General features: G+C 35.3%; 4 protein-coding genes across 6 annotated transcripts in view; 3 read left to right on the top strand and 1 right to left on the bottom strand.

The window, feature by feature from the left end:
* Positions 1 to 1,001: 1,001 nt before the first annotated feature.
* LOC118741443 lies at positions 1,002 to 8,397 on the top strand. 2 transcript variants are annotated; one of them, XR_004993284.1, is made up of 4 exons: positions 1,002 to 1,649; positions 5,171 to 5,274; positions 7,000 to 7,299; positions 8,364 to 8,397. XR_004993284.1 is itself a non-coding variant. In XM_036473417.1 (3 exons), exons 1-3 carry the CDS (start codon positions 1,568 to 1,570, stop codon positions 7,195 to 7,197), a joined length of 384 nt encoding a protein of 127 aa, XP_036329310.1. In that variant the 5' UTR covers positions 1,002 to 1,567; the 3' UTR covers positions 7,198 to 7,303. The 2 variants fall into 2 exon arrangements, 1 of the variants encoding a protein (XP_036329310.1); XM_036473417.1 differs by lacking the exon at positions 8,364 to 8,397 and having other exon boundaries at positions 7,000 to 7,303.
* LOC118741441 (ankyrin repeat domain-containing protein 39-like) lies at positions 3,483 to 15,209 on the top strand. Of its 2 annotated transcripts, XM_036473415.1 has the most exons (4): positions 3,483 to 3,609; positions 8,578 to 8,685; positions 9,566 to 9,772; positions 14,228 to 15,209. In XM_036473415.1, the coding sequence occupies exons 2-4, from the start codon at positions 8,583 to 8,585 to the stop codon at positions 14,461 to 14,463; spliced, it is 546 nt and encodes a 181-aa protein (XP_036329308.1). In that variant the 5' UTR covers positions 3,483 to 3,609; positions 8,578 to 8,582; the 3' UTR covers positions 14,464 to 15,209. The 2 variants fall into 2 exon arrangements, with proteins under 2 accessions (XP_036329308.1, XP_036329307.1); XM_036473414.1 differs by lacking the exon at positions 3,483 to 3,609 and having other exon boundaries at positions 8,498 to 8,685; positions 14,228 to 14,523.
* LOC118741442 lies at positions 7,306 to 8,357 on the top strand. The gene has a single exon (XM_036473416.1). It carries the CDS (start codon positions 7,628 to 7,630, stop codon positions 8,105 to 8,107), a length of 480 nt encoding a protein of 159 aa, XP_036329309.1. The 5' UTR covers positions 7,306 to 7,627; the 3' UTR covers positions 8,108 to 8,357.
* Positions 15,210 to 19,577: 4,368 nt separating the features above from the next.
* LOC118741444 (ankyrin-2) overlaps positions 19,578 to 25,693 on the bottom strand; it is a 30,259-nt gene continuing 24,143 nt past the window's right edge. Inside the window, exons 2-5 of the mRNA XM_036473418.1 lie at positions 22,796 to 23,106; positions 21,290 to 21,801; positions 20,459 to 21,215; positions 19,578 to 20,393 (exon numbers count right to left, since the gene is read on the bottom strand). Of these exons, the coding sequence (XP_036329311.1) occupies positions 20,059 to 20,393; positions 20,459 to 21,215; positions 21,290 to 21,801; positions 22,796 to 23,027 (1,836 nt within the window). The 5' untranslated portion in view covers positions 23,028 to 23,106 and the 3' untranslated portion in view covers positions 19,578 to 20,058. The remainder of the gene's footprint in view (positions 20,394 to 20,458; positions 21,216 to 21,289; positions 21,802 to 22,795; positions 23,107 to 25,693) is intronic.

The raw sequence follows: 25,693 nt of genomic DNA on the forward strand, positions 1-25,693 counted from the left end.
TTTGAGGTTTTTATTATACCTAATAACCTTTTAGATCTTAATTCAGGCTTATTACAAACTAGTCCAAATTGTTCTAAGATTTCCGGGGAATCGATGTGGCTCTTAATGATTTTATAAAAGAGGAATTCTGACAATCGCTACGCTAATTTCCATAGCCAAAATTCTCTAAATCAGTGGGGCCTAAAAGCACGCAACATGGAAAAGTAACAGATGCAATGTGTTATCAGCCAAAGCTGGCAGTATGAGTGGCATGTAAGTAGATGTTGCATGTTGTTAGGCGCGGCTGCTTTTCTTTTGGAGATTTTTAGCGATCAAAATTAGCGATAGCGAATGCTGGAATTCGGGTGCTGGTACTAGGTGACCACTGCCTAACTAGTGCAGTGTATAATGTCGCAACTGAGGTCATTGCTAGATCTTAAAATAAACGCAAGAACTTTGTAAGCTTGAGATATTTTATCCACATGATCAGAATAAGTCAGTTTGTCATCGATGATCACCCCCAAGTCCTTCTTTGCTTTCAATTCAATTGGATGAATGTAGCGTGACCGAAAGAAGCACATCGAGTTGCATTTATCTACTATATTTAACTTTAACTTGTTACGTGTGCACCACTTAATAAGTTCATATATATCATGTTGCAGAAAGATGACATCGTTCTTGCTGCTTATTTCCCAGAAGATCTTTAAATCGCCGGCAGACTGTAGGTGTTCCGATAGTATATTAGAACAGGATTTACACTTTCATCTGTCGCCTTTTACTTTTGCCGTAAAATGTATCCATTTAAAATGCAATAAATATTTAATTTTTATATATTCTGTATTCTTAACTAAACTTGCTAGGTGCTCTCACCCATCTGCATTTACAGTATTATGTTCATATTCTCATAAAAAAAACCCACTAAAGTTTACTATTAATCTAATTTTCTCACTTCCTCCAAAACATGCTGCTCAAAATAAATACAAACGCTAATAAAGAGAGAATAATACAAAAAAAAAAATCAATTTGCGCCTGAACAAAGCCACAGTCAGCTGTACATATACACGTTATATCTACCTTTGTGTATATGTAAAAACATGCAATATCTTGAAAGCCCACTATAGAAATAAACTATTCGTCTACAACAACAGCATTTAATCGCATTTGTGACACTTACACTTGATAAAATCATAGCACAGCTCTAAAGCCTATCTACCAAGTAAAATTAACTACATAATTTATTAGTTGCGACTTATAAATAGGCTTTGAAGTAAGCTTTCGATAGACTTTCAACGTATACGAAGGAAATAAAGTTATTTGGAAAATCAGTCAATGAGAGAGCTTTGGCAGTACGATGCGAAAGTGTTGGTAATTTTTAGTCTACGGTTGACGGCTACTTATTGGAATTGGACACACCTTCTCTGGCAACCTGTATAATTTACTGTAATTGTGTGGCGTGCACTGCACAAAGAGCCAAGAGGTACCTACAAAAAAGTGTGGTTGCCTAGCATAGAACGATTATCAAAGTATCTAACGTTGTTGTAGTGTTTTCACAATCAGTACAAGTGTCAACATCGCTGCTGTTAGACAAATGCCTTACATTATTATACGCGGAAACTTAGCATCATACAGCCATAAATATCCGTGGCGTGTGTTAGTCTCCGGACTTAAAGGTAACGTTTTCATATATTGTAAGCTAAAGTTTATGTTCGCCTATTTGCTTTCGGGCTAACATCTTGTTCTTTTTTTTGTCATATTTTTTGTTTTGCCGTTGAATTTGCGCAAGCGCTTTTTATCTTATTTTGATACCCGCGGAAGCTCATTTTTTGATGTGAATATTTCCACATTTTTTTTTTACTTTTTTCGCTTCTTTTGTACATGTTTCTATCATTAGGTTATTGCCACACAATAGCTTTAATTGGTTATCGTTTTGCAATAACTAACTGAAAATATGGTCCCAAGTCACAGCGTAATTAACGCACCTTATATTATAACGAAACTATATTTAGATAAATTATTGAGATGTAATGGAAAAATTAACTAAGCGCTAATAGGAAATAAAACGATTTGAAGCGAATAACCCTTTAGATGTCTTAGCCGGATTTTTTTCCGGTAGGTTTTGCATCTTTCAAAGTCGAAATTGGCGCACCATATTTTTCACTTTTATTTAAATTTTCAATATTATTGAGCACTTTTTTTGGTATTTTGTAACGTTGCTCTCAATACAACATTAGAACAGTACATTACCGTTAAATTTTTAGAAACAAAAAACCTTTTCTTCTCTTGGAACTTTTATTGAGGTCATTTGGTGTAGATATTCGTTCCTTATCGTCAAATATCGGATACATTTACGCTATTGCCAAACAATGTCACACCATATTGTGGCAAAGAAAATGATGGAGCACCGGCCAACTAGCACCAAAAAAAAAAAACAATATAAAAGCAACAAATACAAAGCATACACCTGTGGCCAAGTAAAACTAGCCAGTGACAGTGAAATTGTTCAAGCATACGCGTCTGAAAAACTTCAAATATGTTCAGATTTAAGTGTTTAAATGTCTAAGACTTGCGCGAAATAATAATCTATCCAAAAATTGACTCCTTTTCATTGATCTATTTATGTATGCCATTATAGAAAATTGAAAGAATAATTTTAGGGATGAAAAACTTTCAAAATACTGGGCCGATTTGAATGGCTTTTTATTTTAAACGAATATATTTGTGACCCAATAGGTCTAAGGAGCATTTTCTTTAAACAATTTTAATTGAGAGCATCTTAAATATAAGTATGAATATTTATTACGCATTGCTTTAACGTTGGCGCTTTTGTGACGCGTTTGTGTTAGGAGAGAAGGCTAACAAACTTTTTATTGGACTCCAACAGACATGAGCAGGTCGATAAAGATTAGAATTGCAATTCGATAATGGGCTGGATTTCGAAATCATAACGAATGCGCTCGATAACGAAGGTTCCGTTTTGCTGGAGAACACAAGGTGACACTCGAAAAAAAAAGGTTTTCCAATCATTTTCGAATTGTTAACCAACCGCAATGTTTATTGGGAACATACATTTAAACGTTGAATGGTTCAAGACTTACAAAAATGAAACGTCCATAGCAAAACTGAGCACAACTCATCGGCTTGTTCGCTATACTAACAAACAAACAAATTTCCCTTTATGAACTCAATCTCAGTATTTAATTCCTGTCCTTATACATACGTACATTAATATCTGTTAAATATGCAAGCTAAAATTCAAGAGTATGAAATTTGAAATTTAAAAAAAAAAAATGCAGAATCTTAAGTGATAAGGTTTATGTGCCCACAGGTATACATAGTATGTATGAACCTAAGTACATTTGTATATATATATATATATGCACATGCATGCACACATATGGGTGTGTATGTTGGTGCATACAGATGTATGCATATGAGAATGAAAAAATCATTTCAATGGCAGTAGCGCTCGTGCTGGCCAACTCTTACTGAATGGGGAGAGTTCACTTCAGCTTTGCTCAACTTTATTTCATTCCATTTACTGGTGTCGTTTAGTGATTTTGTGCGATTGCCACTCGCTCCAGCTATTTATGTGAATATTTAATTTGAAAGCTGACCATACATACACATTTCGTGAGTAATAGCGAAATTTACTGAAAACCGACGTAAAAAATGTAAAAATTTGTAAATTACTCTAAATACGCAATGCTGTTAATTTGTGTCTGCATGTCTTCAATGCGGTTTTCTACGCTTTTTGAATTACATAAATATGTATCAAGTTTTCATGCCGAAAAATTAGTGCGAAAAATGTTTAAAACATAGTAAAATGTTAGCAGTCAATAACGCGAAATACATACGTACGATTAACGACAATCGCAGTGTTAATTACGGTTTGCATTTGTTTTTTTAGGGACTTTAATACTTGTTCCTACAAAATACATATGTATGCTGATGTACATATGTATGTACAAACATATACATATGTACATAAATAATCTCGACGCATGCAAGTAACAAACTTTCCTTCCCTACGGAGATATGCGTCAATGAACTTAAGATTGACACCATTCCATTGTACCCGCATTATTCTCTTTGTGTGGCTGCTACGCAGTTGTAATATCTGATTTTATTTCGATTCTCGATACTTATAGCCTGCTGAAAAATCCAAGAGTACCTAATAGCGAAACATTTTGAGAATACTTTGCATTTTGTGGAAGAAAATAAGTACTTCGTGAGCAAAATTAAAAAATAAAAAATCAAAAAGCAACGCGAATTTTAACACACTTTGAACTTGCACTTTTTTAATGCGAATTAAAAGTTGGAAACTTGCTGCAATTTTGTTGTATTTTTATCGTGTTCGTACAAAGTTAAAAATTTGGATTTATATGATTTTTGTTATAATATGAATCATATTTAAATTAAAAAAAAAAAAAAAAACGAAAAATGTTTATCGTGAAAAAAATTGTGAATATAGAATAAAAAAATAAGTGGACGCAGACTAGGCGTACGCATGTATATATGTACAGCCATATGTATGTATGTATGTACATTCTCATTTATGTGAATAGTCGTTCGATTCGTTTTTTCTTTCATCTATTCCTGCGATGAGGTAATTCCTCGTTATAATTTTTCCATTGTCCTGCGGTTGGCCAAAAAGCCCTTGTAGCCATCAACGCCATGCCGTTTTCCGATGACATCACTATTAACTTTATTTACATTTGCTGTATCGCATTGCTTGCGCCGGTTTTTTGCATTTTTTTTTTTATTTTATTGCTAGACACCCTTTATAATTGATGTGTTGTTATTATAGATGTGTGTGTTCATAAATAGTACATTGCATACATGGTGGTTCATTTGAAAGCTGCATTTTTTTTTACTGATTTCAGAAACGCCAATCTCCTAGATTTTTTATTCAAGGGACCTATAAATTTGTAAGATTTGTAAACAATATCCGCCCATTCTATTTAATTTTAATTTTGCTTTCATCGACTTTTTGGGTTATTAAAAAATAAAGTATTCCATTATCAAACACACTTTTTCGTTGAGCTTTTTGACCGACGATCTCAATGGAATGGACGGGGGATTGCCACTGCATTACACAAAATTTATTTATCTGCACTATTTATAAAAGTTTTAACCCGCTCTTAAGTACTTTTGGAACATCCTTCAAATGTAATATTTTTCTTCATTGCAGCGGATGAAATTGAGCAGTTGAATAAATTTTCGTGCGGCGGTTATAGCGATGAGACAACAATAGTATATCTGGTACATCCATGTAGAATCTTATCTGCGCTTGAGGTAAATAAATAAGTACTTACATACATATTTCTTAAAAAAAAAATCGTTTCTATACGTACTGTTTAGTATGAATCAGACCAAGAAACCCGTTTAGATTTTGAGACATACATATGAACATATACAATCAAAAAGTAGGTGTTCGCTGCTACGCTGATGACAGCCTCATTCAAAAGTGCTCTCTTAAAAGTAACGTTTTGTTGGTAATTCATTTTAAATGTCTATGAACAGCATGACAACATAATTCACAAAATATGCCCGATTTAAACCCTTATTAACTCCTTTTTATTAGCAATTGGTCGCTTCCCTCTTCTCCGGAGTAAATCCTGTAGAAATGTTAAACAACAAAATTGTACGAGAACGAAAAAACACCTTTCGAGTGATGCAAACAGGTATCTTAAACAAATGTAGTTTGCATGTTCCCTCAAACAAAAAAGGGTCCTCAGTTATTTATATACATAAATGACAGTCGTTGGCCAGACTCGCCTAGCTCATTATCGATATTACTGTAAATATCGAGAGATATTTTTGTCTCTATCCAGCAGATAATTTCAGGAGCTAAAAGCCTTTCCAAACGGCCTTCATGAGAGTCAAGCAGGCTTCCACTTTGAATTCCTTTCTCCTTTCCTTTTTGCGTAGAGTGGCACAAATTGAAGGACGCCTTTTTTCGCTTAGCTTTCCTTTAAAGCAGCTTCTTTAATCCATACAAATCATATGTACTTGTTAACAGCATTTATTTAAGATTCATATCAAATATGTTTTATAGCAAATTAAAAGCCTAAACCATTTTCTTGGTACATCTGCTTATGTAAATTTCAAGTTTTTTCTCCATGTTAAATTTAAGTTGTCATTCAGAGCCTTTTCAATGATGATGATTTCTTGATATATGTGCGTACATACATACACACATACATACAAACTTTCACTTTTCTCCTTTGGTAATTCTAGTTCTTTTATTCATTAAAATGCAGATTTGCGTGACAATTAGTGGACAAACTTGCTTATTCCACAACGTTGGGTACAAATTAAACCATTTTATATGTAAATTAAGTAGAATAACACGTTTTAATTATTTAGGCATTCATTGAAAGTCTGCTTCTTTTTCGGCATTCATAGAAAGTGCCTGTGAAGATTTCAATGAGTTGTTTTAACAGTAGGTAGTTTATGATACGTAAATAATATTACTGAAAACATTTTAAATATAAAGAAAACTTTTCAAGAACGCCCTATTTTAAAATTTAATTGAAAAACACCCTATCTCAAAATTCGGTTCAAAAACGCCCTATCTCACTTCAAAATGTATTGAAAATATGCGTTTTCGAAACGAATTCTGAAATAGGGCGTTCTTAAAAAGTTTTTTGAGATAGAGCGTTTTCGAACTGGCTGCCGATATAGGTCGATCTTCCACTCAGCCATCGATATATCGATCGTCCTGTGCAATAACGACACAATTCAAACTTCAAAAAATAAAAACCCTTACTACTGTTAAGTGGCTCATGGCTTTAATTCTGCTCGAATCCACGTCTAACCTTTAGTACTTATTTTAGCAATCCTTACTGCTTCCTTTAGTAAGGGTTGGAAATGTATTAGACAAGGATTAGAAATAGGATACACTTAACAGTAGTAACATTTTTATTTTTTTGGAATTTTGAGTTGTGTCGTTATTGTAGAGAACCATCGATATATAAACATTTCAGAAATTTGTAAATAAAGCGCCCATATATTTAGATTTTAGGCTTTCGTGTAGTCGCCTCTTCATCAACAGCCGTTAAACAGGACTACAACGAGTATATGTGGACGATGCGAAAAGAATTCCATGAACCAGAGCCTCTCGAAACAGAATCCGTTGTACGTGAGAATCTTTCGAATATAGGACGTGAAGCAGCAGGCCTAGGCAACTACCATAAGGTCGATTCGCCCGAATAAGAAAGCGGTTAAAGTAATCAAATACAACAAATCGAAATCAGATATCTGGCGCCTGATCTCCGTCTACGGAAATTCCTACAGGGAAAATAATTCAAGAAGCAAGTAAGCAGTAAAAAAACTAGAAAACACACGACTTCGAAGTTTCGCGAAAAAGTAAACAAAAAAAAAAACAAATTAGTGCAATAAAAAGATAACTATCTAAATACCTAATAGCGTCTGTGCGACATTCGAAAAGTGCGCGTGTTTGACTGAGAAGTGAAAAAAAAAAAAAAAAAAAAAAATCCTTTACGAAAAAACCAAAAAGAAAACCTTAATTTTGCACATTTTTTATATTCTTTCGTTCGGTTCGTAATTTTAATTTTAGACCCCATTTTCTACCAACCCAACTATAATCTATTTAGCCAATAAACAAACAAAAAATTTTTAAATAATGGACTCTCAGCCTCCGCCTCCGCAACCGACCGCAATGCCCACCCCAGCGGAGGCACAACCTGCCCCCAGTAACCCCAACACCAGTATAGGTGCCGCGGCAGCCAGTGTGAACTATGTAACCACAACGGCCACATCCTCGGTGGCCGCACAAACGGCGACTTCAACGAACTCAGTGCCGACCTCGGTGGCGAATGTGGTAACCATACCAGTGCCGATCGTTCAAAACGAGGAGAACTATACATATGTAACAGTGAAAGGTTCCTTGCACGATCGCTCATGCGCTGTTTTTGGGCTCAACGATACGGAAATCCAAGCGCTATCGAAGCGTTTCGGTAATGGCTTGAAGGGTGCCGTAAATGGTGTAATGGTAACAATTACACCGATGGATATGGTGAACACGTTAGCACAGTTGGGTTATAAAGTCGTTTGTAGTTGCGGCGAGGCGGAGATCAGTTGGACTATGCAACGCGAGATTTAAATATCACTTTGAAAGACAAAAGCAGAACTTCTAAAGTTAAATACTTTTGGAAATTGCAAATTTTATTGTTAACAAAAAAAATATAATCGTTGCGGTATACTTATATTCAAATGTAGTTATGAAAAAGCTTTGTTGAGAAAAAAAAAAGTAATCAAAAAATATGTAGAAAATTGAGCAAATATTATTACCAAATACATATGTATGCATAAAACTAAAAGCTTAAGAAAATTGTAAGAATATTATTTTTCTTTGTTAGGAATTAAAACAAACAACTGTTTTCCAAAACCCCCAAAAAAATAGTGTTGAATTTCTCAATCATTGAGCTAAAAGCTAAAGCAATAAACGCATAAAAAAGTTAAACTTATAAACAGTTGCATATACTCACACATATGTACGTACAAACTATACATTGGAAATAATTGACAAAAACTAAAAGAACTTTGAAAGCAAAATAAATTATTAACATTTAGCTAAAATGGATCTACACGATGCGGATAATTGCAAATGTCATAAACAGGCGGCGCCAGCACAACAAACCTTAACTGATATGGAATTCGATCGTGGCATCTGGAACGCTGGTGAGTAGCAAAAAAATAAACTTAGACATAAGAAGGTTTGGTAAAAAATCTAAATTCTAGAATTACTGCATATTGTAGAATACATAGAAAACCTTATTTTTGAGTATTTCCCATTATTTTCATTAAATTACTTCAAAGCAGTGGCAAAGCAAGCGTGCTGAACGCCATTTTGCCTTTTTATTGTTTTTGAGGTCACATATGATGGGCAAAAGCTCGGACTTTGGAAAGCTTTCGGAAGATAATTTAGATACTAAACGAGCTGTTCCGTTACTATCAAAGATCGTTCAACAAATTATGTGTTCAAAAATAGTTCGTCAATCGTATAGTCTCCCAAACAATTATTGGAACTTGAATGCCCCGGGTAAAGGCCAGGTTTACGATTTTGTTGTTTGTAGATTGGTAGTAGATGCTTTCTTTATTAATAAATCCAAGTTTCCGTGCAATCTGTCGACCAGTCCGTTTAGAAACGGGCAATTAATTCCGGTGACAGTAGTGTTTTACGGGCTGAATTTTCTTCATAAAAATGGGATATAATACCTTTACAGGCTTAAATTCAATATTGTCTCGCTGCTTATTAGCTTACCTAGTAAAAGATTACTATTCTCCAGTGTATCTTAGGGCCAGTTTCTCAGTGCTGGTTTAAACTTAGATTACGTAAACTGCGTTTAAATTCAACAGATGGCGTGCCAGCTGGCGCGTTTAAACTAAGTTTAAATCACAGTCATGAACTGAAAAACTGGGCTTTATTGTTGCAAACTGAATCAAATAAAACAATATAACCAGATAACCAGCCGCGCTTATGCCAGTAGAGTAAATATATTTACACATTTCAAATAGTTACATGCGTGCATTTATTATTTTCTCTTTTTTTCGAATGCAGCTATCTACAACGAGCCGGAGCGCGTACGTAATTTCATTAGTCGCGGCAAATCAATGGACCGCGATGACTTCGACTACACAGCGCTTCATTACGCAGCGCGCAATGGCAATTTAGAAATATGCAAAATGTTAATCGAAGATGGCAAGGTCGATGTGGATGCTGTTACAAAAGCAGGTGCTACGGCACTACATCGCGCTGCTATGATGGGTAACTTTTTTGTTTACATGAAGAGGGTGTCCGAAAAGTTTTTCACTTTCAATGCCATTTAGCACAAGGACATTCAAAATTTTGGTTATATTAGCATTGGATTTTCTTAAAATTTGTCTAACGTATGCGGAATGAAATGTGGACAATTTCTAAGCAGACTTAAAAAAAGTGTGGTAAACACAGGAGCGAAAGGAACAAAGGAAATGTCGGGTTTTTAGAATGGGAAAACAGTTTAACATGCTGCGAAATGAGACCGTAACAAGATTCATAAATTGCTTAAAATTTGCAAAATCACAACGTATAATGATTATAAAGTACAAAGTAAGCAAAAAAAAAAACATTTGAGGATATAGTGAAATATGTGCAAACCACTTTACCCAAGATTTGTAAAACGTGGAAAAGGAAAATTAAAAGCGGCTATGAGCGGCTATTGTACAACGGATTAGGGAAATATTTTTGGCTTTTCGAAGTCCATTTAGCGACAGGAAATAAGAAATTGCGGAAAGCGGAAAATCCAGCTTTTGGAGAAATTCGTTGACGGATTTTTAGCTTTTGCTCTTATTCAATATAGTACATATGTACGTACATATCGCACACGTTCTTCAAACGCGACACAACTCAAAATTTGGCAGTTTTGAAATAATGCATTAAAAATATACACAGAACTTTTATTTACCTTTAAGCAAAAGCTGGAGCCCATTTTTTTATAATTTGTTGAAAGAACGCAAGGTAAAGTCTCCCTTGCCCATATGATTAGCATGTGCTACGCAATTGGTTTTTTCATTTTCTGACTAACGTGTAATTTTGAGTTGTGTCACTTTTGAAGATGGTGTGCGATATGTATTTAATGTTACCAGATAATTTCGATACGATTAAAAAAGTTAATAGGTTTTCAGTGGGCAATGTTTACGCGCATCGCATGAGGACGGTTTAAACACTTTATTTACAGTGATGATATCATAGAAAAAATAATAATTCAGTTTAATAGAATCATTTTTGTAAAATGAGTAATATACATAAGTTATGCAATGCAATTTTGGGCAGAAGTTCAAACTCATATGCATTAGAGATGGGCGATCTCGTGACTTTTGAAGAACAACGTTATTTGTAACTGTGACTTTGCAGTCACAATGATTTTCATCCGTGACTGTGACAAAAACCGTGACACAAATGTTGCAAACAGCAATATTTTACCGAGTGAACTAACGGCATTATTTATTTATTTGGCATCACTGACTTTCCTTGTTTGTTTTGGTCATCCACATTCATTTTTAATGGTGTGAAATTTGTAATATCAAACAACATTAATCAGATTTTAAGCTGATGCCAGATAAAACTCTGTGACTTTGCGTGACATTTATAACTTTGCCAGCAAAGCGCCAGACGCAAAGGTATGCCACAATGAACGCCAAGAAAACAATTTTTTGCTGCTCTTTTACTCGTCAAAATTGCTGTGGATTTCATATATGTATTTAGCTTTAAAAATATCATCAATGTAATTAAATTTTATGTTTCTGCATGAAAACTCGAATTCGAACGAAAGAAAATTAATATTAAACCGGCTGATTGTCAACGCGTGAAAAAAGATGGGAGTTGGCCATCTTTTCGCTTCGCGTTGCAGCTGCAACGAGATCTATGTGGCATGCTTTGTGCATTTTCATACAATTCATTTTATCTGTCAAAGCGAATCTGTCACGCAAAGCGAAGGAAGCGTTTTATCTGGCATCAGCTTTAGTCTTAATAACTTGTCGCAGTTCCTCGATATGTAATTGCGACCAGGGTTGCCATTTTCGGTTTTTCCTACCAAAATTGGTAGGTTTTTTCTCGTTTCTAGGATGGTAGGACGCTTAAAATTTTGGTAGGTTTCTTTGCTCATAAAACAGAACACATCTCTGGTTTGTTGTAGTGTGTCACTTTGTCAGCACTGTGAGTAGGCTTGCCAAATTGGGACATTATCAGTTTTACCCTCATCCTTTTTCTTGGATGGCTCCAACTGTTTGCCAAATATCTTAAACCCCGCATTGCTTAGGCATATGCAGAATTTCACCAATGACCTCCGGCGATTCTCTGAACTCCGTATACGCTATAAAAATTTGTATCCACTGGGTATCTAAAGGGATATCAAGTGATTGAATTGATGGACGAAAATGACCTTCGATATTCAGTATGCATATCGGACTGAGAGCGAACTCATAACCAACCTTAGTTTTCCAACGTTCATAGTATATTGGAAATACACTCGAGATGGGTTCGAAAAAAAAATGGAAACCATAGTAACAAGAGAGATAGTGAAGTCCAGCTCATTCTCGAAGGAAAATATAAAAACAATCGCTCTCTCACAATAAAATTTCAATTCGATAATGGGCTGGATTTTGAATTCATGACGAAGGGAAAATACATTGGATAACGAGGGTTCCGTTTTGCTGGAGAATGGCCTTGTTCTCGAATCGAATACTAACCTATTGCACATTCGTTATCGAAAGTGAGACTCGAAACAATGTTAGCTTTCCAATCATTTTCGAATTGCTAACCAAGCCCAATGTTTATTGGGATTCAACAATGACAAGGTTATTAAAATAACAAATGTAGGTACGAGTTTACAGAATATGTTATTTTTTATCATAAACAAAAATTAAAAAGAAAACTTATTGTTTCCAGTAAATTGGAGGATCTCAAAGTTTTTAACCGGGTTCAGCGGGCCGGATTACATGTCGGTACGTGAGTCTGACTAAAAGCACTCGCCACTTTTTTGTGTGCTATGCAAAATATGTTCTTAAATATCTATATACTAGCTATTATTCTGATCCTTTTTGAATAACTCAGTGTGAGGGCAGGACCAGGATGAATGTATTTGCATAAAAATTTATTAAAGCAAAAATGTTTTGGGTAGGCGTCGGAGCCAATGATAACCATCAGTTACCACCCCAACAGCTTGTAGCGGCTTTGGCTTTTGCTGTTTAAAACCACTCCGGAGGAGTGGTGATGCATCAAGCGGAAGTGTCGAGCATGATTTGGAGTGCCAGCAATTAACTACTTTAGTAGGTTTTGTTCTGCGGCAGTTGAGAAGTGCATTAAAAAATGCATACCCAATGAAGAACGAACGAATTATTCTTAAGCACAAGTGCGTGTGTTTATTCGCTGCACTTGGTTTTGGGCGGGAGTGCAATATACAAGTGCGTGTGTGTGTTCGCTGTTCTTTGTTTATGCGGGAAATGCATAAGTCGCTTGAACACTTTTGTTTACCTAGATATCTTATTTTGAGTACAAAATATTTTCTGCCGTCAAACTCCGTTTTTTGAAATGGTAGGAAAGAAGCCATTTTGGTAGATTTTTGAACCAGCTCTTGGTAGGAAAGAAAGTTTTTCAGTGGTAACCCTGATTGCGACTGCTGCTTTATCACAGTCACAGTTCGTACAGCGGCTGTGACTGTTACTGTCATTGTAGAAGGCGCAATCCTACTAAAAACATTATTGCGACTGTTCCTTTGTAACAGTCTGTCCCGGTGATTCTTTGAAAGTTGTCACAGCAGTTAACCGTGACTTTTGAGTAACCGTGACAAGGTCACAGGTACGCAAATATCTGCCACCTAATGCCATCTAATATGGATGCAGGTGGCAACAAATTGTTTTCAGATCTGCCGGAATTTGCAGTTCATTTACTTTGACTACCTATGTCTAATGCAGCACTTGAACTTTATTCAGTCAGCTAAACTTGGTCAACGCAAAGCTACGCAGCGCTAATTAACTTTATTCTTATTTTTTATTTCTTATGAACTTCGATCCTAGCTGTATTATTCTATTATTAATTTTAATTTCAATTAGTGTTTTAAATGAATTTCTTAAAATTATTTTAATATAAGCCTGGATTTTTTTTACTCGAAAATAGTTGGCAGCACTGCCTAAATATAACTCTGAACTATTTATCGTCTAAATGGCTAAAAAAACAATAACTCAAGTTGGCACAGTAAGTTTAAAAAAAAACCCTCCGCTTTATGCCTGAGAACTTAAACATATCAATCGCATGAGTATTTTCTATAAAAGTTTTTCTTGTAAATTTCGACAATATCTATGTGAGCGGAAGAACAGTATTTGTTGCATCCGAAAGTATAGCTGGTTCTTTTTACTGCATCAGTTCGTATTTCATTCCGCACACGTTATTATTAAAGTACATTCAGACTTTATAGCTTTATCGCTAATTTTGTGACGCTAATTTCCCTACTAGGCATTCATAAGTGAACTAAGAGTCAAAAAGAAAAAAACGTCGATTTTGCGTTTGAGTCTTCTAAGTAAAAGATTCGTGTATAAACCTTGATACTTGATTAAAAATGGCTTATTATATAAAATTTCAAAACAAAGTGAAACGTTTTGGGTCACCCTGTGTGCAAAAATAAATTATTTAGAATTATTCACAAATTTATATACTAATAGCAAACATTTCTTACTATTTTTCGTGCAGGTCATTTAAATGTAGTCAAATTATTGGTGGGCGCCAAGGCCAAACTCCAATTGCAAGATGAATATGGTCAGACAGCACTTCATCGGGCAGCTATACGTGGTCACTTGGAAGTTTGCAAATTTCTGCTCGAGAAGGATCCAAAATTGAAGGAAATTAAGGATAAGAAAGACAAAATTGCATACGAGTATATAATGGAGAACGCCAATGATGATTTCAAAATATTACTTAAGCCTTGAAAGTCAAAACGCAAACGAAACCGCTAAAATTTAAAAATCAAGTTGCATATACTACATATACCATGAAGTAGCAAAAATAGAAATGCTATCACAAAATATCTAAAAGCTGCATTTTTACACCAAAAGCACTAAGTAAGCGTACTTACATCACATTCATGGATTCAATTGCGTGCACATCTACTTATTTTCAAATATAAATATACATACATACATATTTGCAGTCTACACATTCTTCAGCACTTTTCTACACAGTGCGTACCTGTCCTTATATGTATATTTTTGCGCAACTATCATTGGAATAAATATTCGGACAATTGGATGTTTGGAATTCAAATTATTTTCATGTTTTATTGACACGTCTGCTTAATGGAACTTTCAGCATTACAAAATGCCAATTTAAACTACATACCTACATACATGCATATGTATGTATGTCGTGACTATTTATATTTGATTTTGTAATTCTAATTTCAATTAGTATATTCTAGAATACATATGTATATCTATTTTTGGCTACAAGCTACAAACAATCTTATTGATTTGTTGAGGTTGAAATTATGTTTGTTGCACTTTTTGAGCTTTTTTTTTTGTCTTTACTACACAGTATATGTATCTATATATTACCTTTATGTGTATGTATATTGAATACAATAACCATGCGTACTCTGAGTTGCGTACTCAAAACGTTGTATTTTGTAGTTCAATATCATAAAAGTTTATACATATAAATGATGTGAGATCATTTTTAAAATACATACATACATAAATGCATTTCAAAAACTAATAAAATTTGATATCGATATATAAAATTTGATAAGAATAAATATATATATTATTCTTCCTCTTAAAAGTTTAATTTTTCATATATGTATGTACATACGTACAACAAACTTTGCCATCCATTTAGGAGGACTACATTCAGTATAACAAATTTGGGTTTTTTTTTTTCGTCTACTGTTAACACTTTTCTTTCAAATGCAATCTTGTATTAGGGTAACTCTAATATCATCTATATCATCAAAAGGTTTACCTAAGGAACACTTGAAATCGATTCTAGTACTCTGTATGCGAGTGTAAGGAGCTGCTTCTAATTTATGAATATGTATGTATACGTGTATGTGTATACTAAATTGTTTTCTACGCAAGATTTCCGACGTCAGATTCTCTATGAATGCAACTAAAAAATCATTCAGGTTAGAACAATTCCGTTGTTTTTTCGAACAAAGCCTCAAAGCAAAGACTTTGTACCTTTATTTTAAGTTTTCAGCAAATACATATACATATATCATTCGTTTAATAATATATATAGAGAATTGATTCAAAATTTACGTTTTTGGAGATTTCATAAGAAGAATATGTTTAGAGTAACAGACAACTAAACTCTCCAAAAATGACGAAGATTCAAAATTCGAAAAATAATTTTTTGCATTTTGAATTGTGTCGTTGTTGCAAGGGACATCATCGGTGTGTCTTCATCTTTGTTCTTTTTGTATACCTACTACATATATGAATTGATCAAACTTTTATTGAGTTTTCCCACCAATTTAAAATTTTGAAACTATTCTCGTCATTATTAAACGTGCTTTTGCTGAATACGTTTTAAGTGCTAAGATTTCGAGCCTGCCTATGTATATCTTTTGCTCTTTCACATGACGTTGGCTTTGCTCGAATTACTATTTCGTTATTTCTCTCTCTGTGAACGTAATTCTCTCAATTTTCTCATTCTTCTTCTTCCTGATAATTATCTACTAGAAGAGAAAAGAAGCAAAGCCATATACTTAAAATATGTAGTCTTATCCAAGGTACATTGAACAGGTAGTATCAGTAGAGCAGCTGATTTGATTTATTTTCAAATTATTTGGTCTCGAAAATGTCAAATATTTTTAATTTTTTCTCACAAAAATTCTGAATTGTTAAAATCCATTTGCATGTGAAACCTTTTCCCATACAAAACAAGCGATTGAATAGCAGCTTTTGGAACGTTCGCCCAACTCGGCAGCACGACCGCTGATTACTGGGCCTTGCAAAGGATGGATCAATGCTTCGAGAAGCAAACAAATTTACTAGGAAAGAAAGTTGCATCAATTTTTATTTTTTCCAATTTAAATTTTTTATATTTTATAATTTTTTGTATTTCACATGGCACGCTTTGATTTAGAAGAAAAAATTCAGAACAGTTTTTGACACTTTCGATACCAGAAGCAACAACAAAATACACGCAAATGTTGTTTTTGCTCTACTGATACTACCTGTTTAATGTGCCTTGAGTCTTATCTAATGTGCAATTTTCAAGTCGGACTGTGTTATTTAGTAAACGAATCGAAAAGTAATGAACCTAAGGCTGGCCGCATACATAAGATTTTCTTATCAGATTATCGGAATCGTCCGTGTCGAGGCGATTTTATACAAGGTGGTGTTGATGGCGAATTAAATTTTCGCCGCGGTACTACTGAATGTCAAAATGTTGTGTTTGTTGTAAACAAGGCGAATTCATTTTACAACAAACACATCATTTTGACATTATGACGTACCTCGGCGAAAATCTAAATTCGCCATCAACACCACCTTGTATAAATTCGCCTTGGTCCGTGTTATCGGTGTGCGGGACGTTCATTTCATTCTTTCATTTATTTCATTTTATTTTCAGCTTCAGCTTGTGTGGGAACAGACGAACCATTGCGATAATCGGATAGGAGAATCCTACGTTCTACGGCCGACCTAATAGAAATTTCGCCCGTTATTTCAGTATTTCAAGCACGCCCTTAATGACCGTTGAATCGACATCAATCAGTATATCTAAAAATTCGAAGTATTAATCGAGAAAGTACTAGTGGGTCTAATGATCCCAGTGGCGACTTAAACATATAAATTACGTTTTATAACTGCATAGAGCACAACGAATGAGCCATTTTCGAATCGCCGTTATCACCGCACTAGGCATCATTTGAAGCAAAACTGAAAATCAAATGGAATCCTGTATCCCCCCTCTCAGTCAATTTGTCTTCAAACCCTGTAATATAAAACATATTGATATCCTCATTCCGGTGCATTGGTTTTAGAACTACATATGTATAGTAAAATGTCTTAAGTTAAAACCGCTGCAACAAAAATTTTGAATGAGAATGAGCAAGTCGAAGTTTGAAGAAGTACAATTAGAATAGTTTCGAAACTAAGTGAATAGAAAGACCTTACAAAAGCGGGTATATTGGAATTGAGGAATCCTACAATGCAAAACATCCGACTTTTATTTCTAAACTATAATTGATGGAAATGGCCAATTTGCGTAATCCGACATTTCCATCAGCGTTAGTTTTTATGTTTAGTTTTATGCAGGCTTTTACACTTTTTGCAATATTTCAGCAACCATTCATTCGAATCTTCTGTTTTTTTTTTACAGCAATTAGAAGACTTATTGGGCAACAAGGTAAAGTGGCCAGTTTGTAATATTTCGACTTTGTTTTTACAAAAAGTTTTATTTTTATAATCGATTGAATTTTTTTACCAACTTCTCATATACTTAGGAAATAAATTCGAAAAGCATTATATGCACTAAACATTAAGTTTTATTGCCCTATGTTATTCGACGCCTTGCATGCGAATACAAGGTCTGTAAGCCTTCGTCACGTCAGTTTCGAGGTCATTTGAAGGTCAAGAAGGGAAAATTCAATTAACCTGAAAATTCATATATATGGGGTTTTAGACTCGCTGAACCCGAATCCGTCAGGAAGAAAAATGAAGGAACAGTTATTGGAATACCTCAACAAACAGCACAGCAACATAAAATTCACAATGGATCCAGAAATGAAAGGAAGGCTAAATTACTTAGATCTGAAGATTGAAATAAATAAAAGCATCAATAGTCTGCAATATGAAATTTTTGGGAAGCCCAAGAGCCCAAGATACAATAATAAATAATACTTCGAACCAACCTCATCAGGATAAAAAAGCCGCCTTTAGACAGACGACCGTCTTAGAATTGAGCGAATACCACTAACAAAAGAAGGATACAAAAACGAACTGAACGCAATATATGCCATTGCGGCTAATAATAGATACAAGAGAGATCTGGTAGAGGAAATCCGAAGGGAGCACAAAAACAAAAAGCCAAACAAAGAAGAAAACAATGACAAAAATTGGGCAGTACTAACCTATACTGGAAAGTCAACGTATAAACTAACAAAGTTTCGCCAGAGTCAAATTTCGCTAACTGCATGTTTAACAACAAATGTTCACCGACGCCAATAAGAAAGAAAGCGAAACTAGAAAATATGGAAATATAGAAACTAAAAACCTACGACGGCAAAATAATAAACGAACAAACAAGTAGCGGTTCGGATGTTATATTCCAAACCTTAAAATTAATTTACGAAAAAAGACTCCGAACTCACCAATAAGTTCCACCTGCAGGCGAAAACCATACAGCGACAACATAACGGATGTTAATATCGAGACAGCGAAGATGAACCTATTACCTGTTTTTAAAAAAAAGGACACCATGGCATATCTAATAATGAATCATCGACGAAAATCACATTACCTAAGATAAATGAACTTAAATTAAAGAACGAAAAATTACACTGAAGATGGCACAACGCCGAAACCGGTTTGTCTGCAACCCAAGCTGGACAAGGGATGACGGAAATTCGTTCCAAAATAAATCACAGATTATGTATTGAATAGAGATAGAGATTGAATGTAAATGTGTTAACTAAAATGAGTATTACTTTGTATACATATGTCTAAGAGAAACTAGATTAAGTTGAATATATAATATGTACTGTATGCATGTAATTTTAAGAAAAAGATAAATAGTTTAATAATTCTTGAGTTGATACTTAAGTTTTAAAAATTTATTTTTTGCTTTTCAGTTATTTTTACTATATTTTTTTTTGAAGTTGGTTATTTTTTTTGTTAAAAAACTTTAAGTCAATCAAAGGTACAGCAATTTGTTTATAAAATTAAAATCGAATGTTTAGCGGATATAATGTTTTTTGAATTTTTTTCCTAAGTATATGAGAAGTTGGTAAAAAAATTTCAATTGAGTATAAAACTAAAAATTTTTATAAAAAAGGAATCGAAATTTTATAAACTGACCACTTTATTTTGTTGCTTTCTAATTGCTGTCAAAAAATCAGAAGATTCGAATGAATGGTTGCTGAAATATTGCAAAAAGTGTAAAAGCCAGCATAAATTTTTTTTGCAAATAACTTGTCGAAAAATTAAAATTAGCTCAAAAGCTTTAGTGTCAATATTGCGTACCATGTTAACTTTCAAAATCGGCCACTGACATATCAAAAATCAAAACGTCAACTTTGGGTGGCCCACTTGGAAAGAAAACTTGACTCTAAGGGCCAAATTCAGAATCGGCAGTTAACTACAGATTTTCTGTACGTACAATGAATTTGACTCTAAAGACAAGATAAGATATGATATGCAGTTTTTATGGCAATTGATGAAAAGCTTATTGGTTGCGCTATATTACAAAACGTACTTTGGATGAAATAGTAAATCAAATCAGTTGACTTTCATCGCTTTGTTAAACGTTTCTTAACTTACTTGCTTACTCTACTTTAACAGCCTTGAATCAAAAACTTCTTAGCCCCCACCATCTATATTACAAGTATTTGTCATCACAGATGCACAATCATCGAACTCGAATAAGTATTTTTGTAAAATCTTTGGTACGCCCAACAAATTGATCATTCGACTTAAACTGGAATCGCGCTTCGTTGTTGGATATCGTTGTCTCACCATAACCGAGTTATTAAGCAGGCCTATCAATTGATTTCTTATCACAATGCGGCAAAGAGATTGGAGCGATAAAGGTGTGCCACACAATCGAAACATTTCCATTTCGAAGTGGCGTCGCTCTGCGGTCCAATTATTTGGGAACGGCGGACGCAGGCAAGGAAATTTAAAATCGGCGTGAACTGAAAAAACAAAATTCATTCATTTGATGGACAGACACGCAGAATGTTCACTCTCTATCGCTTACCCAATAACTTGGCGAATTCCAAACAACCCGCAGCATTTGTGGCACGCAAATTATTTACCACATGATCGCGACACACTTGAGAAATGTCCACTCCTTCTTTAACCAAAAACTCCGCAATATCGAATTTGTTTAGCATAACTGCACGAGCCAATGGCGTTTGACAGTAGGGAATGTAGCAGGACCACGAAAGGGAAGTAAACGACGCGGATATCCATCTGCCGTCACTATGTGCAAACAATATACGCGCTATCGGTTTGAAGTCCTGTACGGTGTCAATGTACTGCACAGCGATGAGCAGCTCATTTTCCACACAGTCGACTATCGTGGCACCTTGCGACTGCTGTACGGTAGCCACACGCAGCAACAACTCCAGCATGTCGGTCTTCTGACTGAGTATCGCCAGCAGGATAGGCGTAACGCCATCTTTGTTGCGCACATTTAAGCTATCGCCATGGCTTATCAACGTTTCGGCCATGCCGGACATGTTGTAGCGCACGCAATGGTGCAGCAGGTAATGGGAGGTGATGCGACGGGCACCCCTTTGGAGCAGACGCACCGTCAGTGGCACATTGTTCTGCAACACAGCATAGTAAAGGGCACTGCGTCCCTCCTTGTCTTGCAGATTGATACGTGCGCCCCGTTCGATAAGTGTGACCGCAACGCCATCCAGTTCATTGGCTAAGGCGCACATCAATGGCGTCTGATCGATGTCGTCCGTTTCGTTAATATTCGCGTTCGTTTGCAATATAACGTTGGCCTTTAAGGGTAAGTAAATAAGTGAAATGTCTAAGGAAACCATAAATGTAAATAAAGAATGGCGAATGATTTTACCACTGCCACCGAACGATTCCTTATGGCCAAGTGCAAAGCTGTTTCGCCTGTATTCAATGTTTTTAAATTCGGATTAGCCCCATGTTTAAGGAGTAGGTGCGCCACTTCTACATATGCCACGCCTACGTGCAATGGTGTGTAACCATCGCTGTTGACGACATCCAACGACGCGCCATGCGTAATCAGCATTCTCACGCACTCGACATGGCCGCATGCCGCTGCATAGTGAATTGGAGTCATTAATAGAGCGTCTACCCGGTGGATATCTTGCAGATGCGCACAACTCGGCGATACCGCATACGATTCATCCATGCGGGTGATAATTGCACCGGTGCGTTCAAATGTTTTGGCATAGTAGTAGTAGAGGGAAGTGTCCTCGGCGTCCTGTGCTTCATCCTCTGCATCAGCCTGATCACAATCGTTACAGTTTTCGATGAACTCGTCCTCCCACTCGAGATTATCCATACCGTCGGGAGTGCACTCCGTTTCCATTTCAAAAGAGTTTGAGCGATCTGTTGGAGAGACGGTATCATGAATGTAGTATGTGAAGATGCTCTTTGCAAAAAAAATCTCGCATGGGATGGGGATATGCAATCAATCTGGTGGGATAAGTCATACTTCAGCACCTCGATTTATTTGGATATTTACATACTAGTGAGCCCGTATGGCGTTAAAGCGCCAAAATTGAATTTAAATTTTTAAATAAGTTCCTACCATCCCAAATATTCCAAATGCTAGACAGATTTGCAAGATAACTGTTTCTGAGTGAACAGAGGTTTCGCATAGCTAGATAAATATGACTTCAAATAGGCAGCAACTCTATTCAAAAATATTTTCCAACTACAGCTTAAAACTTTTGTTGACGCTCATATTTTAATATTTCATATAACTTGTGTAAACATTAACTAAATTCGACTTTTCAAACAGGTGGCAACCTCCTTCAAAACATTTTCAAATTAAAACTTTCTTGAACCTTTTTCGTCTGACGCCCACACTGCGTTAGTTCAAGTAGAATGTGAGTTTTTAAACAGGTGGCAACCCTCCCTTTTCAAAACCGTTTCGATTGATACCCACATGGTAATAATTCATTTAACTGATATAATTTGAACATTTTAACAGGTGGAAATTCTTGACACCTAGTTTTTGAAAATCGAACGAATGGCGAAGATATGTTGGCATTATTAAAAAATGTATTCGTATATAATCGCAGCGACCGTATCGTCCGTTTCAGTAGCCTCTCTCAACTTTGTAATTGGATAGAAATCCCGTACTTCGCCTACTAAAGTAGTCTCCGTCTCATGTAAAAAGGCTACCAAAATTCTTTGGGGTCTCATGCGCCACCACACCACTGAAGGGTTAAAAAAAAACGCATTTAATTTTGCTTCAAGAAGTGCATTTGCATTACCAACAACAATATGTGTGTACCTAAACGGTACTTGATGCACATATCGATTTTTCGGCACTTGTATAATACACACACACACACACAAATAAGGCGTCACTTACTTCTATTAAATATATCCAATTCAGGTTCTTCACAGGATTGTATTAACAGCTCGAGGATCTCCGCGTCTCCCACTAACGCTGCAGTACCAACAGCTGTACGCCCGCAGATGGTGGACACAACGGTTGCCCTGGCACCCTCCATCAGACAATCGAGCACCCCATGAAAGTTGCCCGTCTGCACTGCGGCCAATAGCCGCTCGTTCAGTTCGAAAGTGTTTATTGGTGAATGCATTGCATATTCTCCTCGTTCGTTTCTCAATTTAGATGCCTTTTTCTAGTCATTGAGTTTATTTTATTTTGTTTCTTATTAACTGTTAAATGTTTAAAAAGCGAATAAACTTTTGGAATGAAATACAATAGGCGAAATGAGAAAAAAAACTTAACGTTGACGCTTAGTCCTTACTGAATGCAATTGTCTTACACTTTGCTCGGGCGAGTGTCAGTGCTCTTGACACTCAGAATTGCTGTTGCGCAGTCAAAAGCCACCAAAGAAAGTAATCCAAAGGGGTGGAAATCCACTGTTTAGGGTGTGCACTCGATGACTGAGGAAGGTGAAGTCATGATTGAAAGAGAAAAGACCGCGTTGGAGTTCATGTTGTTTGTTTACATTCGTGGCACGTAATATGAACCTCTGTTATGAATGGGCGAAAGAACGGTAAATAATGAAGTAAAGGTTGAATGTGTGTGCCAATAAAGCTGACGGCTGTTTGTTTACAAAATTGATCTTTTTATCTTCCGGTTCCGTTAACTTTTCTTTTCCGTTAACTAAGCCAGCAGGTGAATTACATCAGAGCTTTTATTGCAAGATTGGAAATCCTGCGGTATACAAGTGGTTTTTGGTTTGTTTTAGATTCAATGAATGCAAATATTTTACACACATTTTTAGGAAAGTCGAAATTAAAAATTATAATATTCGTTAGTTCACTTTTATTAGCAGTTAACAGGGAAGGAAATACAATTTTGTAAAAATTGTATAAAATTTGCGGAAAAATTCAAAATCTACAAGTTGACAATGAGCTTAAAGAATCAAATACCGTTTTGTCTCAGTCCCTAGGATTGTTCTATATCGGAAAAATATGCCCCTATATCGCCAATTCCATGTGAATAAATTGTTCCCATAATTAAACGAGCAAAACAAAAACAAATTGGGAAAATTTCTTTTTGTTTTGCTTTATAATTTTTGGGTATATCTGTTCATATAAAATTCGCGATAGTGCTGATTTTTTACTTTAAAATCAAAAATTTTGTATAAGTCGCTCAAATATGAGAAAAAAAACAACTTTTCTTAGGAATGGTATGGAATTCTTGAAAATCAATATTTTTTGTTTGGAAAACTCTAGTTCGCTTCAGGAGACTTCCAATCGTTCATTTAACAAATTTTTAACACAGATTAACAGATTTTTTATTTATCCCCCCATTGTATTTTCTGGCATTTTCCGAAGGTTTTGGCGGAGCTATAAAATTTAGTTACTATGAATTAAATAAATAATTGGGTTATATTATTGGGAATCTCCTGAAGAGAAACAGAGTTTTCCGATCGAAAAATATTGATTTTCAACAATTCTATAACATTTCTACGAAAGTTGTTTTTTCCCCATATAAAATATGTACATGGAAAACTTGGAGCGCTTTGAGCGACCTCTAAATATTTTTTGATTTCAAAATAAAAAAAATGGGGGTATATTTTTTCGGTATAGAACAATCGTAGGGGGTGAGAGCATACAAATTCTGACTTTACTGTTCCACATGCATTTTTGGACCACCCGAATGTACATATATATAATGTAGGCATATACCAATGTTTTAGACGGCTGCATGAATCCATTCAAAGTGTCAAATAGAGCCCGCCCGATTAATCGGCATCGGCTAGTATCGGCCAAAAGAATCGGCATCGGCCGTTTTAAACCGATTCTTAGCCAATTCTTTTTACTTTTTCCGCACTTTATTCCATGTTATTTATTTTTTACTTTTTTAATTCCCTTAAAGTTTAAATTATTAATGCATCTGAGTTCCCCTCATAAATGTGTTCTCATGTGTTTCGTTTCTATGATATACGGTGGCAAGAATGTAAGTAGGGAAGCCCTATTTTAGCAAGTTTTGACTATTTTTCTTTGTTTAATTTTTTATGAAAATATATGTAGTTCATTATGTTAAATCCGTAAATCAAATTTTCAAACTTTGTAGACGCATTTTCTTCCAAAAATCAGAGTCCTAGTAATTTAAAATTTGCACTTCGTTAAAATAAAATTGAATGGCCTGAATTACGAGGGCAATAAGAGTCACATATTACTCTTATTGAGGCTCATTTGGTTTATGAATTTAAGTCGACCCTTTGCAAGAAGGGAAACATCTTCATTTTGGACTCTTAAGCAACCTCATTATTATAAGAACAAATAGTCAATTTTTGTGTGCTTCTTTTGAACTTAGGAAATTTGCCTTGCGATGAATATAAACAGGAAGAAATTTAAAAGCCACCTTAATCCTTTCACTTTTAATTTATCAAGCTTTCTTTCTGCGAAAAAATGTTGTTGTGGCAAAGGGTAAGAGAATTGTGTATTCGTTTCTTAAAGTAACACACTCCTTTAAGGCACAAAAAAGGCACATTCTCTGCCTTGTGAAGCTTTGTCAGGGGAGATGGTTGCCCTGAAAATCAGATGGTTGGTTGTGGTTGAAATGCGTGAGCTGGACAAGGGCAGGAAGGAAAAAACATGCCCTTTTATAGGGTTGAGTGTAGCATCAAACACATTTTTCACCGGGGAAGGGCAACATTTTTTGGAAGAAACGAAATCACCATTAAATATTTTACTTGTTTTAGTAATTACAGCGCCGTGGGGGGAAAACAGCTTAGCTTTGCCTCGCAAGATTTTTTAGTATGTGGTATTTTCCTTCGTTTTAAGG

Source organism: Rhagoletis pomonella, unplaced genomic scaffold, assembly GCF_013731165.1.
Source record: "Rhagoletis pomonella isolate Grant_MI unplaced genomic scaffold, Rhpom_1.0 Rhpom_scaffold_00006, whole genome shotgun sequence".
NCBI lineage: Eukaryota > Metazoa > Arthropoda > Insecta > Diptera > Tephritidae > Rhagoletis > Rhagoletis pomonella.

Coding starts and splice junctions, on each gene's coding strand:
- LOC118741442 (XM_036473416.1), top strand. CDS start 7,628: ATGGACTCTCAGCCTCCGCCTCCGCAACCGACCGCAATGCCCACCCCA.
- LOC118741441 (XM_036473415.1), top strand. CDS start 8,583: ATGGATCTACACGATGCGGATAATTGCAAATGTCATAAACAGGCGGCG. Junction 8,686..9,565: donor TCGTGGCATCTGGAACGCTG/GTGAGTAGCAAA, acceptor TTTCGAATGCAG/CTATCTACAACGAGCCGGAG. Junction 9,773..14,227: donor ACATCGCGCTGCTATGATGG/GTAACTTTTTTG, acceptor TTTTTCGTGCAG/GTCATTTAAATGTAGTCAAA.
- LOC118741443 (XM_036473417.1), top strand. CDS start 1,568: ATGCCTTACATTATTATACGCGGAAACTTAGCATCATACAGCCATAAA. Junction 1,650..5,170: donor GTTAGTCTCCGGACTTAAAG/GTAACGTTTTCA, acceptor TCTTCATTGCAG/CGGATGAAATTGAGCAGTTG. Junction 5,275..6,999: donor GAATCTTATCTGCGCTTGAG/GTAAATAAATAA, acceptor CCATATATTTAG/ATTTTAGGCTTTCGTGTAGT.